This window comes from Diospyros lotus, chromosome 12 (genome assembly GCF_014633365.1).
Source record: "Diospyros lotus cultivar Yz01 chromosome 12, ASM1463336v1, whole genome shotgun sequence".
NCBI classification, from domain to species: Eukaryota; Viridiplantae; Streptophyta; class Magnoliopsida; order Ericales; family Ebenaceae; genus Diospyros; species Diospyros lotus.
Genome location: NC_068349.1, coordinates 36430275 through 36451029, shown reverse-complemented (window position 1 = coordinate 36451029; position 20755 = coordinate 36430275). Strand labels below are relative to the sequence as shown.

The window sequence follows — 20755 nt, the reverse complement described above, 5'->3', positions numbered from 1 at the left end:
GGAGCTTTCAAATTCAAACGGTTAAAAAGAACGAAAATTCATAGTCCCAAGTGATAAATTGATGAACGATTATAACCTCTGTTCTTTTCCCAATTGAGTCGTTTTACAGGACCCGATGGATTTATCAAGGCTTTCACAAAAAGAGAGTAAAAAGATAATTTTACGTCTGTCCCTCTATCTGCATCTCCCCTATCATGACCGCCACTGTGCCTCACTGCTATTGCCTCGCCTCACCTCGTCTCCGCCGCCTCTCTGCCATCGCTGTCTCTCCTAGCCTCGCCATCAATCGCTGCATCGATTGTCAGCGAGGCGACGATGGTAGAAAGGCAACAAAGACGAGATGAGGCGAAATAACGGCCATGGCAGAGGAGACGCGCAGGGACAAGGCAATCCATGGAAAGAGAAAGGAGAGAGCGGGGCGTGGGGAAAAATCGTTTGTAACTCGCTCAGTTACTTCGTTGGACTTTTTAGAATTTTTTCCTCCACTTTAGGGCATGTTTCGTCTTGCCATAATTTAATTTTTTATTTTTTTTAAAAAAAAATAATGCCTGATATAGTATTGTTATGTTTTTGAATAACAGTTGTTTTTTTAAAATAATTTTTTGGTGAAACTCATTATTTTTTGTCAATTTGTATATTTACAATACATAAATTAAATGTTAACCAAACACTCCTTACATTTTCCAGCATCAATGAGTATAACACTGACAGCATATCAACCAGAACACGTCAACAGTAGCCTCACCCTTAATCCTTACATTCATTTGGTTTGTATTTTTTTTTTTTTTTTTTGTAATTTGATTATTTGTACTTTTATTATTTAATTGAATGTATGGTTAGAATTTTATCTTATATTTATTTTTAAAAAAATACGATCAGCAATAAACATGTATATTATTTAATTTTTATCTAATTAAGTTATTTACTATGACATAATTGACAATCCAATCAGACTCACATAGTTATACATTATTAGTATTATCTGAATGTCATCAATAAATTTAGCAGTATTCTGTTAAATTTTTATGATAGTGTTATTAACATCTTCAACTTAATCAGAGTTAATTAATTATTTTATTTTTAAATTATCTTTCCTCTCCCACATCTCTCTCTCCCAAACCACATATAGAAAAAATATTTTAAATCAAATTCTAGGATATATATTTAGAAAATATGAACTTATTTTATAAAAATGGTATATATAAATACATAAAATTAGAAAAAAAAATTATGTAAGTATTCATTGAAAAAAAAAAACTTCAAAATGTCTATAGATTCTGATAGGACATACATTGAGCATCACAATAAAAAATAAAAAAAATAAAATATATGTATATAAACAATCAATATAAATGATACATTCCTCATAGCATAAAGAATATATAAAATATGTCAAAAGAATTCTTCAAAATTACCATACTTGCAATTTTGAACACACGACCAACACTTTTCTCTATTCCCTAAGCATTATAAGACTTTTTAGAAAAGAAATCTGAACTGCAATTCTCACAAATCTACCATGGATGAGGAGGATTGAAGAGTCATTTACCTAGCAATAGCATCACTAGGGTTTCAAACCCAACAAAATCCACCATTTCCTCTGCTGCTTTCTCCTAACTGGTTGAAGAATTGCATAAACAATTGCGTTTTTGCAATAGCCCCCACCTCCTAAATTGATTCCTCTATCCTTCTCTAAGTCTTCCTTGTGCTTGTTTAGTTTCTGATGATACTGGACCGATCACCGAGGTCTGCCTCGAACCAAGTACCTGCAGGGGCGGGGCTGTAATCCCCCGGGAGAACTCCGACGCTCAAGTCAGTAGAAGAAATATGCCCAGAATAGAAAATTGAACCAGTAGTCAGATGATCCGTACCTGTAGAAGTCGATATCTATTTAAAGATGGGGTAAAGCACACATTGAAGAGATAAGATAAGTCTTGAACAGGACGTTGGAGAGAATCTCGATTAACTGGGTCAGCCTTGTTCAAAATTAAATATGAGATAAATGATGAAGATATAGGTGATACGTGGCACTTTTTGGGGCCGGCACGTGGCGGCACCACATTGGAGATCTCCAAGGGTAGTATAGTATTTTTGCCCTTAGTAAAATATTCCCTCATCACTTGCCCCCCCAACTCCTTGAGCTGCGAGGGAGAGGAGCTCGGGCAGCTGAAGGAGTAGTCTTCTCAATTTTTCCTGAAAAAAAAAGAGATTTTACCAAAAAGATAAATGAATAAGATTAAAGAGCTCTATTATTGGCTTTGTTGGCTCGCTTCCCAACTAAACATCTCATCCCCACTCCCCATGGCCCTCCAAGAATTCTATAAAAAGGGGGGTGGGGATGGTCCCCTCTTCACAAACACTATTGGAGTGGAAACATAAGGTAAGAGATCTTTCATCCTCCTTTTTTTTTTTTTTTTTTTTTTTTTTTTTTTTTCATTTCAGTTTTTTTTTTTTTTTTTTTTTTTTTTTTTTTTAAAAGAACTTCTTCATTTGCGTGGCCGAGACCAGAGGTCTCGGCCACGTTTGGTCTGGGAGGCGCGGGCTGAGGCCGCGCGGGCCCCGGCCGCGCGGCTTGCCTGCGCGCGCGGGCCGAGGCCGCGCTGGCCGAGGCCTCCCGCCTCGGCCGCGCGGGCGCGCGGCTTGCCTGCGCGCGCGGGCCGAGGCCGCGCTGGCCGAGGCCTCGCGCCTCGGCCGCGAGGGCGCGCGGCTTGCCTGCGCGCGCGGGCCGAGGCCGCGCTGGCCGAGCCCTCGCGCCTCGGCCGCGCGAGGGCTTGCCCGCGCGCGCGGGACTCTTTGTCCTTTTTTTTTTTTTTTTTTTTTTTTTTTTTTTTTAAGAGGCCCTTGGTCTCGACTTTGAGACCTCTTTTCCCCTTATCCCCCTTTTTTTTTTCTTTTGCGCAGGATTCTCACGGGGCTCGAGAGATTCTAAGTGGTGCCTTCAAGTTCATCAAGGGACGGACCGGCTCCCTCTTAAGGGTTCTCTCGTGCGTTTTTCTTCCATCCTTGGAAATCTTCTCATCACCCGGTATTCCTTTGCCTCCCTTCTCTTATTTTTTGTGGCTTTTTCTTGTCTCTCTTCCCCATGTCACGTTGCTTTGGTAAGTCAATCTCCATGGTCTCCTCTAGCAACTCAGATGGGAATAGCTCGGACCCTTCCAGCTCCTCTAGCTCCTCTTCTCAGTCTGGTAGGCAAATAGGAGACGCTGGGACCTCTCGTCCTCGTCCTCATGCCCTATCTTTTGATAATGATACCGACACAGAGTTAGAGCTCCACCATAACGGTCTCCCTGATGACCTAACCCCTGCCTATTCTTCCTTGTCCGAGGATGAGGTCTCCGAACTCGCCCGGAAATATCATCTCCCCGCTACGGGCTATTGGTATTCTACACCCTCCAACTTTAGAGCCCATCAATCCCCTCCGGGGGCTTTAACCATCTATGAAACCTCTCTTGAAGCAGGGTGTCGGTTCCCTTTCGAAAGCACCCTTGCCGAGATCTTTCGACTCGTAGGGTTATCCCCTTCTCAACTAGTGCCCAACGGGTGGAGGAACTTAGTATCTTTCGTCATATGTTGTCGGGGGAGAGGTATTGTCCCCAAAGCTAAACTCTTTTTAAAATTATTTCGCCTCGTATGTGTTGATAAGTCCGAGTTTCGCTATTCTTTCATGGCATACCCTGGCTGTAAGTTTCTCGTAGACACCCCGTCCTCCTTAAAAGGTTGGAAAAATCGATATTTTTTTATGGGATCCGGCTCCGCTACTATGGGTGTGCCCACTGCCTGGCGTCGGCCTTCCCGTAAGAATTTCCCTCGTGAAATGACCCCTTTAGAGAGGAGGGACGCCGAGCTTTTGATGGGTTTGGAGCACGTCAGTACCGCCAGGTTGATTAACGAACAAACCCTGTTTCTTGGGGGTCTATGTCGATACCCCTGCCCAGCAGCCGACACTCCCTTAGGTTGATTTTTTTCGTTCTCTCGCTCCGCTTCTTGCTTCTAATTTCTGCTTACTTCCTTATTCTGACATTTGATCTTATTTTGCTTTGCAGCCAAGATGATCGATGATGCGGAGCTGTGGGGGACCGACAAACAGGCTGCTGAAGAGGCCAAACGGGCCCGGAAGAATGCCAAGAGGCATACTCGAGACTCCAGGCTCCCACCTAGGCATAAGAAATCAAAAGCGTCCGGGTCCCGCTCTTCTCTGCCCCACACCGAGACAGGAGGCTCTCAGGGCACCGAGCCCCTCTCTGACCTGCTTGAAGAAGAGGCGCCTATTCCCGCCAGGGCTCTTCACCGACCCAACTGGAATGTCCATGAAACAGACCACAGCAGCGAGGCTTGGGTGGCGACTCAGCTTATTCAGGGCCTTCCCACTCGGGCAGACATGGAGGGGGCCGCCGACCTGACTTCGGAGACCTTGGAGTCTTGCTACGGCCAGGGCTTGGTTCAGGTTAGCCCTTCGGACTTTTTAATATAGAGAACTCTCGTCCCCGGGCTCTTCACCGACCCAACTGGAATGTCCATGAAACAGACCACAGCAGCGAGGCTTGGGTGGTGACTCAGCTTATTCAGGGCCTTCCCACTCGGGCAGACATGGAGGGGGCCGCCGACCTGACTTCGGAGACCTTGGAGTCTTGCTACGGCCAGGGCTTGGTTCAGGTTAGCCCTTCGGACTTTTTAATATAGAGAACTCTCGTCCCCTATATTCTAACTCTGTGCTATTCGAACAGAGTATTGTCGCTCATAACGAGCTCCAAAGGCGAATGGCGAGAAATTCACAAAGGATGTTGGAGATGGATAATGCTCTTGCCGAGTGCCATAGAACCATCGAGCAGCGGGACGAGGATCTGAGGGCTCAACATCAACGAAACGAGGAGCTTGAGGGACGCTTTCAGGGGCTCGAGATTAGCCACCAGGCCCTGGAGGAAGAGTTAGGACGGACTCGGGAGCGTAACCGGGAGCTTGAAGAGAAGTATGCCAACCCCACCCAACTCCCTGAGGTGAGAGGATTTATTAGGCATGAGCTGCAAGGGGTATGGAAGAGAGGTTTCACTCGCTGCAAGGAGGAGGTGCAAAGAGCTTATCCCGACCTCAGTTTTGCTCCCATCAGGTCCATGGAGGATGTGATCGCCGAGCTCAGCCGAGCATCATCCTCCCAAGCCCCAGCAAACGAATCCGAGGAGTCCGAAGAAGAAGAAACCTAGTTGTTCGTTGCATGTATCTTCTTTCCCCAAGTTTGGGTTATATTGGACTTCTGATCCTTCATTGAATAAAAATGCTTCGAAGTTATGCCTTTTTTGTAATAGTTTGAGCCAAGTGATCTCTGTTACCTGATTTCTTGCTCCTCCATTTTGCTTTTATTTTAGGGGTGGCCCCCTTGGGGCCATATCTGACCCTTAAACTCTTCCTTTTTATTAGGGGTGGTCCCCCCGAGGCCACATTTGACCTGTGAGTTTTCCTTTTTATTAGGGGTGATCCCTTAAGGCCATATTTGACCCTTGACTCTTCCTTTTTATTGGGGGTGGTCCCCCGGGGCCACATTTGACCCTTGACTCTTCCTTTTTATTGGGGGTGGTCCCCCGAGGCCACATTTGACCCTTGACTCTTCCTTTTTGCCTCTTGCCTCATCTCCTTATTGTTTTTTATATTCCGTAGGACAGTCTGCACATATAAAAAGAACAATAATGAGGTTTTATTGAGAAACATACATAGCTTCAAGATCCTTGGGGGTAACCCATTATTGATAAAATTTTCTCAAGTTCTGAATATTCCACGCATTCTTTATCGGAGTGCCGTCCATAGTTCCAAGCCGGTATGCCCCAGGGCTGAGGGTCTCGGTAACCCGGTAGGGGCCTTCCCAAGTCGGCGACAACTTGTTGGAGTCTCGGGGGTTGCTCACACTTGCTCGTCGAAGGACCAGATCGCCAGGTAGAAAACTCCGAGCTTTCACCCTTCGATTGTAGTACCTCTCGATTCGCTGATTATAAACTGCTTGGCGGACCCTTGCTTCGTCCCGAAGCTCCTCTACTGTATCTAAATTATTCCTCAAGGCTTGTTCATTGGATTCTGGATCAAAGTGCTCCACCCTAAAAGTTGGAATCCCTATCTCTACCGGGATAACGGCCTCTGAACCGTAACATAAGTTGAATGGGGTCTCTCCGGTGGACCCCCTCCTCGTGGTCCGGTAAGACCAAAGGATGCTCGGTAACTCGTCCACCCAACTTCCATCTGCCTTGTCAACTCGAGCTTTTAATCCGTGGAGCATAGTCCTATTAGCAAGCTCGATCTGTCCGTTAGCCTGTGGATGAGCTACTGAGGTGAAGTGTTGCTTGATCCCCAATTCTTGACACCATTCCTTGATCATCCGATCCGTGAATTGGGTCCCATTATCTGAAACAATCACCCGCGGGATCCCGAACCGACAAACCACGTTCTTCCATAAAAATTGCTTCACTTTTCGCGCCGTGATGGAGGCCAGGGGCTCGGCCTCTATCCATTTGGAGAAGTAATCTATCGCTGCGATCAAGAATTTTACTTGACCTGCGGCAGGCGGGAACGGACCCAGAATATCAATTCCCCATTGGGCGAAGGGGCACGGCTGAACCAGGTGGGTGAGCATGGCGCTGGGAACATGAATTAGGTTGGAGACCCGTTGGCATCTTTCACATTTCTTGACCAGCTGCTCTGCGTCAGACACCATAGTCGGCCAGTAGTACCCTTGTCGAAGGGCTTTCTGATAAAGAGTTCGGGCTCCTATGTGACTCCCACATATTCCCTCATGGATCTCTCTTAAAACATAGTCAGCCTCACGTGGTTTTACGCACTTCAAGAGTGGTTGAGTGAAGGATCTCTTGTACAACTCTTCGTTGATTAGTATAAATTTCTGGGCCCTCCTTTTTAGCTCCCGGGCCTCTAAGTCATTCTCTGGTAGCTCTCCATCCTTCAGATAACTAACAAAAGGGTCCATCCAACTTGGCTCTAGATCGAGACATAGCTGCTCCATCATCTCATCAATGCTTCTATGAGGTAATGTCTCGATAAGAATCTGTCTAGAATTGGTTGGAAAAGAGGCCGATGCGATCCGGGACAAGGTGTCTGCTTCCATATTCTGGGATCGAGGCACATGCTCAATCTTTACAGATTGAAAATGACTCATCAGTTCCTGAACGAAAACCAAATATTTGGACATGTGGTCCTCTCTAGCCTCGTATTCTCCCTTCACCTGCTGAACAACAAGGTTAGAATCAGATTGTATGTTGAGATGCTTCGCCCCAAGCTGCGCGGCGAGCCTCAACCCGGCTATGAGGGCCTCGTACTCTGCCTCATTGTTAGACGCCCGAAACTCAAAATGCAGAGCGTATAACCAGGACTGACCCTCAGGGCTCTTTATCATTAGCCCAGCTCCTCCGCCTGCAGAGTTTGAGCTGCCATCCACTGCCAACATCCATGGTCCTAGGCTGTCTTCTGGAGGTCCGCCAAGCCCAAATCCTTCGGAGATAAAATCAGCTAAGGCCTGGGCCTTAATAGCTGACCGAGGTCGATACTCTATGTCGAATGCTGTTAACTCCATTGACCACTTCAACATTCTCCCTGAGAGCTCTGGCTTCCCCAAAATCTGCCTTAGAGGCTGGTCAGTAAGCACGATGATAGAATGCGCCTGGAAGTAGGGTCGTAACTTTCTCGCTGAGACGACCAGGGCAAATGCTAATTTCTCCATGGGGGAATACCGAGCCTCTGCCACAGACAATCGTTTGCTCGCGTAGTATACTGGCCTCTGCCTCTTATTTTCTTCACGCACCAGTACCGAGCTCACTGCCTCTTCTGCCACGGCCAAGTAGAGGTATAGCGGCTCACCCATCTTTGGCTTAGTAAGGACTGGCGGTGAGGCTAGACATTCCTTGAGCTCGTTAAAAGCCTCCTGGCACCCAACGTCCCAGACAAAATCTTTAGTCCTGGATAGGGCTTTGAAAAAAGGGAGGCCCTTTTCTGCCGATCGGGAGAGAAATCTGCCCAGAGCCGCTATCCTTCCAGTGAGTTGCTGGACCTCCTTAATACTTCTCGGGGTCGGCATGTCTAGTATCGCCTTAATCTTCTCAGGATTCACCTCTATCCCACGATGATGCACGATATACCCAAGGAACTTTCCTGCAGAGACACCAAAAGCGCATTTAGAAGGATTAAGTTTCAATTGGAACCTGCGCAAGGTTTTGAAGCACTCTTCTAAATCTGTCGGATGCTCCTCTGCCAGCAGGCTCTTCACTAGCATATCATCCACATAGGCTTCCATGTTGCGACCCAATTGGTCCTGAAAGAGCCTATTCACGAGCCGTTGGTATGTAGCCCCTGCATTTTTTAAGCCAAAAGGCATAACAGTATAGCAATAAGTACCCCGATCAGTGACGAATGCTGTCTTCTCTTGATCTTCTTTATGCAACGGGATCTGATGGTATCCCTGAAAAGCATCTAGGAAACTCATGAGGTGGCATCCGGCCGTGCCATCAATTAGGGCATCGATCCGGGGAAGTGGGTAACTATCTTTTGGGCAAGCCTTGTTCAGGTCAGTGAAATCAATACACAACCTCCACTTCCCTTCCCCCTTAGGAACCAAAACCACATTGGCGAGCCATTCGGGATAATCAACCTCCCGAATATATCGTGCCGCCATTAGTTTTTCCACCTCAGCCTCTATGGCCCTTGCCCTATCTGGGGCGAAATTTCTTTTCTTCTGTATGACAGGTCGGTACCCCCGCTTCACTCCCAAACGATGCGTCATTACTGCCGGGTCTATGCCTGGAATGTCGTGGACTGACCATGCGAAAATATCTGCATATTGGCGAAGAAGGGATACAATCCGAGTCCGAATAGGGTCTTTCAATTGGGCGCTCACCCTTACGCATCTATCGACTCTGTCCAGGTCCAATGGTACCTCTACAAGCTCGTCTACTGGCTCAGCAGTCTTTGGGTCTTCTGGACCTTCTAGTAAAAAACTGACAGTGGCGGGAGGGGAAATCTCGACCCCCCCCACAGTAGGGCTCCGTCTCCGTCTTGAATCCTCTTGCGGCTCTAACTGCTCATGCACAACACCCTTAGCTGTGCTGATGGATGCCATGTAACATTCCCGGGCAGACCTTAGGTCTCCTCTGACTTCTCCAACCCCCGCCGCAGTGGGGAACTTCAGCACCATGTGATAAGTACTCGGCACAGCCCGCAGAGCATTTAGCCCCGATCTTCCGAGGATCATATTGTAGGCCGAGGGGACATCCGCTACCAAAATGTCTAACATGACCTGGGCAAACCGAGAACCCTTTCCAAGGGTCAACAAGAGCTGGAAGACACCATCCGCATATACCACTTCCCCGTCGAATCCAATCAAGGGGACACGAGCGGGCTTCAACTGTTCCATTTTGTATCCCATACCTAAAAAGGCTCGCCGATATAAAACTTCAGAAGAGCTCCCCGGGTCCACGAGAATCCGCCGAAGCTCCCATTTTCCCAATTTTGCTGTGATGACTAGCGGATCATTAGAAACTGGATATCCGGGCAAGTCATCATCGGTAAAGGAGATAACGTCCCCTGGTCGAGCCCTTTTGACTCCCGGACGTCGATGCAGATCAGAACTCTCCCCCAACTCTTTGCCTGGCACCACCCCAGCCGCTAGAGTATGAAAAATCAACTGTTGCGGAGGACTCCCATCCCCCTGGTGATTCTGTCTCCGGGGCGGGGTTCTGGTTCTGCGTCGTTCCTGAGATCTACCGCGCCTGCGATGGGGGCTCCCCGATCCCCTTCGTTCACCCCTTTGTGGTTCTGTATCCTTAGCTACAAACCTCCTCAGGAAACCTCGATTGATGAGCTCCTGGATCTCTTCTTTGAGTTGATGGCACTCCTCCGTGTCATGTCCATGATCTCGATGGAATCGACAATACTTGTCTTTACTCCGCTTGTTACCCGGGGCTTTCATGGGTCTCGGTTTTTTCAAGTAATCCTTATTCTCGATTGTGGCCAGGATCTCAGCCCGAGGAGTATTAAGTAGGGTGAACCTGACTGGACTCCATCGAGAGCCCGACCTCTCCCCCCGTCGGCCCGATTTATCTTCAGGCCTTTGCTCTCGGTTCTGACTTCTCTTCTCTTTCTTATCTGAGTATTCACTCTTCTTGACCCGCATCACCTCCTCGGCATTAATGTACTTGGTGGCTCGGCTCAGGATCTCTGTGAATGTTTGGGGAGGCCTCTTAGCTAGTGACTGGGTAAAAGGGCCAACCCTCAAGGCATTCTGAAAGGCCACCATAGCGATACTCTGATCAAGATTCTCAATGCTCAATGCCTCCATATTAAACCTGGCCACAAAATCTGTTAACGATTCTCCTTGGTTCTGCTTGAGATTCACGAGGGTCATGGTAGACCTCCGGTGCCTCCTTAGGGGAGCGAAGTGAGCCAAGAACCTATTCCGAAGCTGTCCGAAGTTAGCGATCGACCGATGTGCCAGACTTGAATACCAGGACCGTGCATGTCCTTCCAAAGTGGCTGGGAAGACTCTGCACCACATAGCATCAGGTGCCGCCTGGACCATCATGTGAGAGGCGAAGAGATTTAAGTGATCAGCGGGGTCAGTTGTGCCTCCATATGGCTTAATAGCTGGGATTCGAAGGCGCTCGGATGGGGTAATTGCCATGATCTCCCGACTTAATGGCTGATTAGAAACAATGTCGTGTGGCTCTTCTTCCCTCCGTCTCAACTCTGCAACCTCCCTCTCCAAATGCCGCAAACGTCTTTCTCGCTGAGCCCCTCCAGCCCGGGCATAATCGGGACCAGAGGACTCCTCCTCCTCCTCCGAGCCTAGCTTCCCGTACTCGCTTCGCCTAGAGGGTCCGCTCCGTCTCTCGTCCCGATGGGACTCCTTCCCAGCGCGGGGGGATTCGCCTCCTCGGAATTCTCTATGACTAGAGTGACGATCCCCCTGATGTCGACTATCATGATTAGAGTGTTCCACCGGTCTCATCTCCGGGGGCTGCTGTTGGGCCAAAAAGGTGTTGAGCAATTCCGTCAGATGTTGGACCTGTCCCTCTAGCTGGGCGACACGATCCTGAGGTGGCGAGGGATTTGGGGGGTGACCCCCTACGGGGCCGCTCTCAGGTGGGTGGTTTTGACTCTGATCTGGGACGGGGTGGGTCCCAGCAGCTCGTGATGGATTTCTTCTTGTCGCCATAACGGGAGGAAACTTGAGCTCGGCCGAGGTACTCGACGAATAAGGGCAGATAAAGTAACCGGGCCCCACGGTGGGCGCCAAATGATGATACTGGACCGATCACCGAGGTCTGCCTCGAACCAAGTACCTGCAGGGGCGGGGCTGTAATCCCCCGGGAGAACTCCGACGCTCAAGTCAGTAGAAGAAATATGCCCAGAATAGAAAATTGAACCAGTAGTCAGATGATCCGTACCTGTAGAAGTCGATATCTATTTAAAGATGGGGTAAAGCACACATTGAAGAGATAAGATAAGTCTTGAACCGGACGTTGGAGAGAATCTCGATTAACTGGGTCAGCCTTGTTCAAAATTAAATATGAGATAAATGATGAAGATATAGGTGATACGTGGCACTTTTTGGGGCCGGCACGTGGCGGCACCACATTGGAGATCTCCAAGGGTAGTATAGTATTTTTGCCCTTAGTAAAATATTCCCTCATCAGTTTCAATTTCTACTGCAATTGTTCTCTCATGAATCAATTTTGAAACAACCAAGCAAACCCACGAGTTCAAACCAACCATCAGCGGATTGAAAGTGAGAGAAGAGAGATGGAGAAGGAAAGACAATGGCTATTGGTGGTCTTCTCTTCTCTTGCCGCGTCGCTTGTTTTATGGCAAAGGGGTTCGTTGATCAAGTAAATTGGTCATACATTCCTTAAAATTTGGCTGTTCAGGCCAGACATTATTTCATTTCATTCTATCATTTTCGTTCACCTAAGACCTTAAAGATAATGCATCTGCACACATAGATAGGGACACTATCACAACCAACTCGAAACAATTTTGAACTATCAATGATCCATTAATCCACACCAACAGAAGCAGCAAAAACTGGAAAATGCAAGCAAATTAACCTTGTTCTTCTTTTTCTATTTTTGTCTGTGGCCTTTTTGCTGATAACATCAAGAGAACAGTAGAGAGTATATGCTAATCCATCTAATAGGACACATTTTTGTTGGTGTGATGATAGGGAAGAGATACAAGTAAACGTATGCGAACCTCAAGGTCCAAAGCAGCAGCTTCCACTCTCTGCATGTTGTACTGGGCAGCATTAATTCTTTGTGAAAGAGTGCATTAACAAGCAAGCAACCGAACGCAGTTTGAAAGGCAGTCATTTCATATCGGGGCTCAGACAGTCTTACTTGCTAGGTGCTACAGCAGAGCAGAGCATGCCTCGTGCGGGAAAACTGAGATTTTCTGCCTACAAGATGCTAACACTGCCACCGCCACTACTACTTCGACCTATTTCTTTGCGTGCTCAGGAATAAGGCGTTGGCGCAGTTGAACAGGTGTGCGAGCTAGCTCTGTGAGAGATCGACATGATCAACAAAAGAAAAATAGCAAACCTGGCTTGAAAAAGGAAAAAGAAAGAGTTACAATACTTACCTTGAGCTGTGAAATTAAACAAGGGAGGTAGTGGCCGGCCATTTGGCAAAGATGCATTCGGTTCCCTCAGATCATCAAAGAAAGGGTGCGCACATGCCTCCAACTGAAAATCACAGATTTCTGTTAAATGACAGCTTGCTAAACTACCCTTCAGAGTCTCTAACGCAACTTCAGGAAATTTTACATAATTTGTGATCGGCGACAAATAACAATGCAATGTATAGAGACAGCTTTGCTAATTGATTTTATGTAGTATTTTTTATAAAAGTAAGAAAGAATAATGCTATATTCCAATCATGGACCTGCCCGGGCATATTTTCTTCTGCTTTTCCCAGACCAACCAAACAAATTCACACAATAAAGTTAACTTCTCTGGCTTCAGTTCCTTTTTTGCTGTTTTTCCCTTCATCAAGTACAAATAGCAAACAAAGAGAAAGTACATAACCCTAGCAAAAATATAAAAAGAGGAAGTACATAAAGCACTCAGAAGGCATGTTAGAGAAACAAAGTTTCTAAAACATTTTTCTCAAAATTTTCAAGAATAAATTGAAATTGAAGCTAGCAATGAGTACTGAATTTGTATTGATAAACAGCTTTCTTATGAATGTATACCTATAATTGGCCAGAACCAATCGTTGCTAGCAATAATTTAAATAAATCTTCGTCATTTTCTTTCCTAACATGGCACAAATAAAACGGTAAAAGTTCAGTGGCATGCCACTGATTCATGATGGAAAAATGCACTCCACAATTGTAGCAGAGGAGAGAGAAATTAAGAATGACCAGCTAAACAAGTTTCAGACTTCAATGCGTGGGTAATGGACACCAAGAAAACATTTTGCTTACACTAAAAACCAAGCAAAGGAATGTTTGATCATAAATTTGATCCAGGAAAAGCAAAGCCCAAGTTTCTTACAGCAGTGCAACGTAGATGTGGAGAATACTGGAGCAGCCTTGAGACCAGATCCACTGCTTCACGTGGCATTTGTTTGACAAACACCTATGGACCACAAGTTCATTATGTTTGGCTGTCAATGGAAGTAATATGTTCATGCGTTATTCTAAGTATGCAATTTCTAACAAACCTTGCGCCATGGGTGAGCTTTGATCTGAGGAAACTTGAATTCATTGTAATTAGGATTCATGCACTTTATTTCCTCTCTAGTTGGTGTTCCCAATATCTGATACCGAACCACCAAAAAAAATTATTACTACAGGAATGCATTAATCAAATATTAGCATACACAAATGAAAAAATAAATCACTTGAACCTTAATAATTTCCACCAGCTGATCAACCCCACTTTCTCCTGGAAATAGAGGCTGCATACCATGCCAAATCAGTTCGCATCAGGACTAGCCCATTACATATTCCATGTGAAAAAAGTACAAGCAAGATTTGTTGAGGTGCAACAAATTCTTCGGTGTGTGCTTAGTACAATAAATTTCAATAACAATATGAAAGGAGAAAAAATGGGAAACTCAAAATCTCTGTAAAGGAGCTATTTACAGGACTGATATTTAAAAACAACAATGCTATAAAGTTATATGGAATAAATCTATGAAGACAGAATTTGACAATAAGAGAACTGCAGAGGACAATGAAGATGAAATAGAGTTACAAAAAGGAACAGGAGGAAGCTAGAAATGAACATACCAGGAAGTATAGCAATGTTCCAGCTGGTTATATTAATCAAGTAAAGAAACTTAAATACACACTCACCTTGCCCAAAAGTAGCTCAGCCAAAACACAGCCAACAGACCACATATCAATTGCATTTGTGTATTCTGTAGCCCCAAATATCAGTTCAGGAGCCCTATAATACCGTGAACAAATATATGATATGTTGGGTTCACCTGGCACCTACAGTGTGGAAATAAACTCAAATATAGCCACATGAAAACACAAAATTTCCATGAATACAGACATACCAACATCTTTGCGCTCCCAAAATCGCACAACTTTAGCTGATGCGTGTGGGAATTAACCTGCAATTGGCATAAAGAAAACCTCACCATCAGTATGCAAATTGAAGTAATAACAGAAACCTAAAACCGATAGAATCTCACCGCATTACATGAGCTAGAATAAAAACAATTGAAAACTTCTCTAACATGCTTAAATGAGCTAGAATAAAAACAATTGAAAACTTCTCTAACATGCTTACATGAGCTAGAATAAAAACAATTGAAAACTTCTATCTTTCATTTACCTCAGCAAAAATATGGAAATAATGATAACAGAAACCTAAAACTAATAAAATCTCACCACATAACATATAAGGCAGCATGCATAAATAAGCTAAAGTCAAAAGCTTGAAAACTTATCTTTTTCCATTTTTTGCTGGTGAGGGTCCACCTTTGCATATGAGTTTAACTAAAAAGCCAAAAGCTTTGTTTTACAGTCTACAGAAAGATCCAAGGGCACATTGGACCAACAATGGTGATAAACCCCAGATACACGCAATATCGTAAACACCAATATCAGTTAAGCCCTAAGAAGATAGGTGAGACACAAATCAAGGATGCACATATAGTACAACTTAGTAAGGCACTGCTTCCGTTTCATTACCCATTAATTGAAAGCACTAACAGAAGATGTTTATGAATGCATCATAAAAATGGGCATTGAGTTCTGTGTGAAGATGAAGCATCCAAGACAATAACTCTTAAAGATGTAATACAAATACACAGAGTTCAAATTCTTGATTTGCAGTTAAAAAATTAACATTCTGTTTTTTTTTAAAGAAAATTTCATCACGAGTTCTTAGGCAAATACATGATATTTTAGTCCCGTGCATATTTCAGTCATATCAAACAATAAGCATCAATTCCTTATTCCACTCAGGTCAAAATTTCAAGTTTCTCCCACATAGTCATTTACATCCAGAACCTTTACCGTTGCCATGGAGAAAATAGCAAAGAATGTCAAGGTACATACTGTATCTTAGACATCAACACAAGCATAAAAAAGGAAAGTGGAAACAAAGGTTGATTTAAGTTGTACAATATGGTCAGCCATTTTTTCATATATATGTTTCTTACCAAGTAGCAAAAGAAAATGTTAATATGGCAATTAAGCACAGAAAGAAGGCAAAACCTTACCAATAGATTTTGTGGTTTAATATCACGGTGGCATACACCAACAACATTGTGAATGTAATTAAGAGCACGGCATATCTACAAGGAGAAGTTAAATATATTAGAAACTAATCAAAACTCAGAACAGGGCAAAGGTAAAAATGACAAAATACTTTTTATGCAGCAAAGGAGTCTAATAAACTAAAATGAACAATATGAATAAAAATATGGTCTCCAATTTCACCTGGTAGGTATACAGTTGTACATAAATGATGGGCACATGTTGGTTTATCCGGCTATATTGCCTTGACACTCGGTAGACAGTTTCAGCTACATATTCTAAAACAAGATTAAGGTACACCTCATCTTTTTCAGTAGTTGAGAAGAAACAGTGCTTTAGTTTAACAACATTAGGATGGTCTAGTAAGCGCATAATCTGGAGTTCTCTATTCTTGTATCTCTTATCCTGCAACACCTTCTTTATGGCAACACTTTCACCAGTTTCCAGGCACTTGGCCTAAATGCATACGTAAGAAGCAGGAGGGAAAAGAAAAATCAGTATCTGTATTGGATGAATCAAGATTTTCTCAACCAAGACCTTAATTTCCTAAGAAAAAAGATGCTAATTTCTGAGGAAAACAGATGCTAATTGGTTATAAATACCTGAAAGACTACGCCGAATGAACCAGTACCAACCACACGCTCTGCCATGTATGAGATAGTCTGGACCAAGGGAGATACAAAAAAATCAAGAGATTGTATCTAATGATCTTAGCTTATCAGATATAACAGTTAAGTCCATCATTTTCCACTATTTTATTTCCCCTTATTGTCATAGGTTTTGTAACTGAGACTAAAAGTCCCAAGAACAAAAACAGGGCACGGCACACACTCAGCATGTCAATGCTTTTATTAGGTACAAGTTCTACCAAGAACCATTGAATTAATTCTGAAGCAGAACTCCATCTCAACCATGCACGGTGCAGGAAACCATATGATAGATGTGAGCAAATGATTCTGGAGCAAGATAAGAACCTTGAAAAGGAGATCACACATGTATTTGGAAAAAAAAACAGATAAACAGCAGCTTGAAAAGCTAACTTTTATCTTATAATTAATCATTATGTCCAACTGAATGTGCTAGCTAGGGTAATTGGTCAGCCTCTTGGATTTTTAAAAGCAAACAGGGGCATAAATTCAACCTCCATTATGGGTTCCTTTTCCAGCATGGGGAGGATGCACCATAACGCATAGCCAAACACCGTGGAATAATACCAACAATTGATGATGACATAATTATTATACAGAATAACAATGCATGTTCCTTTGAAATTCAAATTAGCTGAAATAGATCATAAATGAACTCCTGCAGGAAAAACAATGAATGTAGAAACAAATTCAGAAACAAAGTCCTAGATAAGCAACAACCAAAAATGTAAACAGGGAGCCAAGGCAACTCCTTAACATGCTAAGAGAGGTAAAAAAATTACTTCTTTCTGCTGCCCATGTAGACCGCCTACAGTAGTGGTAATTATCTGACCAGCTTCTGTTCCATTCCCTTTAATAAATGTGGTCTCTATATGCTGCATAAAGCAAATGATCAATGATATAGCTAACTGTCACGGCCACACAAAAAAAAACTTTACTCAAAATAAACTAAAAAATATAAGACTTATGGAGCATTGACAAATGAACTAACAAAATAAAATTACTTTATCATCATTGCTATCAGCTTTGTCATCCCTGATTTTCATTTCGCGCATCTCTTTTGGGAGTTCATCATAAGCAGGTTTTCCTGCACGAGATGAGCTTGCACTTGCAGCAGTTTCCATAGATGTGGAAGCCACATTTCTCTCTAAGGCAGTAGCACATCTATCAGAGGAATGTGGTTGGCCAATAACGTTCTGATCTACTTCTTTGTCAACCTTTGCTCTTTTAATACTAGAATCCCCAACCTGTAAAATAAATAGAGATTTCATAATGCATGGAAAACATGAAAAAAGCATTAATATATGCAAAATGGACATGAATAACTTTTCCTACCCACAAAACGGTATTGGGTGTGAATGTAGCACAATAAAATAAAGCTAGTTTTTGGCAGGACTTCAAAAGTCCCTTCCTAATGGTAACCCTAAAAACATTGTAAAGAAATATTCTTGTTTGGTTAAAATAAGTGGAAGTCCTTCCCTTAGAAGTCACAGATTCTAAAGTCCGTTTTAGAGAAGCAAATTGGAGTGGCTTCTGAAAGGCAACAGGAGTGGAGCAAGAATTCTGAATCCCATTGAACTTGACTTCTCAGAAAGTCAGATATCTATTAGGTGAAGCTTTATAGCAATTCCCATATCACCCTTGGTACAAGTTGCCAAAATTGCCTATTACAGTATAAAATACAAAAACCCAACTTGTCAAAAACAGGAAGAGAAAAAAAAAAATCCACTCATCAATGACTTTGTGAAGTAGCAAGCTTCTGTGAATGTGCAAGTACTTGAAGCAGCTAGGTTCTCCAATATTAAAGGAAGAAGCTAGCATACAATTTCTTTCACATAATTTCTTTTGTTAGTAAGAACTTGCCAGGCAGTACTTTCTATCCCCTGTTATAAATGGATATATAACTATTGTTTTCTACCTTTCAAACTCTCCATGAAGCTAGGATTAGCCTGTGATTTTTTATTTTTACATGTTTATGTGTTGCAAGAGGGCAAGCCTTACTAGAAATGTTAAGGTTGCAACCTTTTCTGATTGGCAGGTCCCAGATTCGAGTTGCAGGAACAACATTTTTGCAAAAAAAAGCAAGGGGAAGACTGCATGTAAATATAATCATCCCCCAACCCTCAAAAAAGGAGAGCCTTGTGCACAGAGAATGTCCTTCAAATGTATATGTGTTGCAAGTTTATGTGCATACTCATAACTCCACGAGATTTATGCAAGATCTGTTGCACTAAAAGCTTCCATAACTGAAAATTGGTCATTCTAAAAACTAAAACGTGCACGCACAATCAATAGAAATAGCAGCGGGTAAAAGAATGCAACAAACTACCAGAAGTAATGACAAAACAACTTTGTGCCGCTGATTTACAGAGATGGAATTGTGACCATTTCTGGAACCCAAAAGTATTAGAAGTCTCTCATGCTAACATTAACATTTTCACAAAAAAAAAAAGAATAGCTAATCTTCTTCTAATAATTATAAGATTAGCATTATTGCACCTTTTTTTCCCTCAAATTCCTCTCCATCTCAGCAATTACCAGATGGTATGCACCGTGTGATTGTAAAATTCCGGTATTCCTATCTGAGATTTTTAGGCAGCAAATATTGCATTCCCAACAGGAGTTCAGAAATCGGGAAATGAACCCATAACTACAACATGTTTTATAACAAGTAAAATAATGGTAACAACAATTACACATGAGCACACACATATGTTCGCAAAACAAATATGCAGCTCATTCAACCGCAAATAGAAAAGGGAAACGAGCGCAAGAGGTCGCAATCCGTCAATTAACCAGAACAAAAATCCGAGTTCAGAGATTATAAAAGATAGAACAAGGAACAATAAGATTCTAATTCTTTAGCCTTTCTTTCATTTTCCTCCGTTTTGTCTAATTTCTTCTTCGGGGTCTTGCTTTTCATCTCCCCCTGTCCGTTCCAAATTTTCTTAGTCCTTTTCCTTCAATTACATATATACACGTACATATAGCGACACATAGATATAGAGAAAGAGAAGAAGAAGAAGAAGAAGAATTACAGGATCGGAAACGGAGGAGCGGCCGGAGGCAATGCTCTTGAGGCGACGCATGACATTCATGGCCGTTTCCGAGAGCAACAAAACCCCTAACAATCGTTTTTGCTTGTTCAAACTCAAATTCCGAGAAGGCGGTGGGAGATGATAGCGAGAAAGCTATCGGAATAGCTGAAATATCTCTCTCCCCGGCGTCCAACAGAGATCGGAAGGGAGAGAGAGAGAGAGAGAAGAAGAAGAAGAAATTGCCAAAACGACAGAATCCACCTCCTCCTCCTCTCTCCGGATTTTGGATTTATCGCGCAGAGAGGAGAGCCGTAGCCTTTCAATCGTAACTACCCTCGCCGTCGCGGCGCGCGATCTATGTCCATGGTTTGATTTGGGGATTAATTATTATAAAATATTATAATTCAAAAGCGTGCAATAATTACTCTTACTATAATTCTCTTTTTAAAACTTGAAAAAATTCGTACAGCCAAACAGATTGACAGACAAGTTTACGGAACGGAGGTAAAAAGACTAAAATATCCTCACCCATATTGTATTGCACTTTTTTTAATATAATGTGAGTGAAAGCATTTTAATTTTTTACTCCTCATTTTACACGAAATTCTTACAAAATATTATTTGGTTAGTACAAATAAATTGAATGTTCTATTTCTATCAAATTGATATAAAGTCTTCTTATTACGCAGAGTTATCGTATTATAATTTTACTCACAAATATGATGTGAATTTTTTTTTCAAAATAGATAAAAGCTATTATTGCGGGATAAAACCTCCTTACCTCTTGTAATGCTCGGGGTATTCTATTGCATACGAAAAAAATAAATTAGTGTGTTTTTTTTTTCATTGCATGGCTTTTTAAAACTACTTTTATCGAGTTCTTTATTATTTCATTTAACATGATATGAGATGTAGGCATAGTGACAAAAAAAGTACGCTCTCCAATTACTTCTTAGGAGGATCCTTTACATCATAGATCTAATTTGAGACCACCAATTGTGGACGTGCATGTAAAATGATAGATCTAGAAAAGGATGTTATTGTCTTACGCGTCCAGAATGACTTAATTGTTGAATGCTCACCCTATAGCCAGGTCATAACTTATGACATTATTCGAATAAAATAATATTATAAAAAAATTATTATTCATTGGTGATTTTATTTAGTTTTTATAATAAATAATATTATCAAAAATTAATCTGCCAAAATGCTTTTACCTCTCTATCCCTGATAGCAACGCGAGAGAAACCCCTTGTTTCATGTGTAACACACCATTATCGCCAACCAAATTGTCACTAAAGAGTAATC

The 20755-nt window shown here is 42.9% G+C and overlaps 1 protein-coding gene across 2 annotated transcripts; it reads right to left on the bottom strand.

Annotated features, from left to right (window-relative positions):
* Nucleotides 1–12012: 12012 nt before the first annotated feature.
* LOC127786929 (shaggy-related protein kinase theta-like) lies at nt 12013–19803 on the bottom strand. 2 transcript variants are annotated; one of them, XR_008020079.1, is made up of 14 exons: nt 19448–19803; nt 17414–17656; nt 17192–17284; nt 16365–16424; nt 15946–16218; nt 15726–15800; nt 14553–14609; nt 14344–14484; nt 13893–13943; nt 13707–13802; nt 13538–13621; nt 12622–12724; nt 12378–12539; nt 12013–12264 (listed from the first exon to the last, which is right to left on the bottom strand). XR_008020079.1 is itself a non-coding variant. In XM_052314709.1 (13 exons), the coding sequence occupies exons 1-13, from the start codon at nt 19505–19507 to the stop codon at nt 12478–12480; spliced, it is 1398 nt and encodes a 465-aa protein (XP_052170669.1). In that variant the 5' UTR covers nt 19508–19803; the 3' UTR covers nt 12013–12477. The 2 variants fall into 2 exon arrangements, 1 of the variants encoding a protein (XP_052170669.1); XM_052314709.1 differs by having other exon boundaries at nt 12013–12539.
* Between the last annotated feature and the right edge of the window lie 952 nt (nt 19804–20755).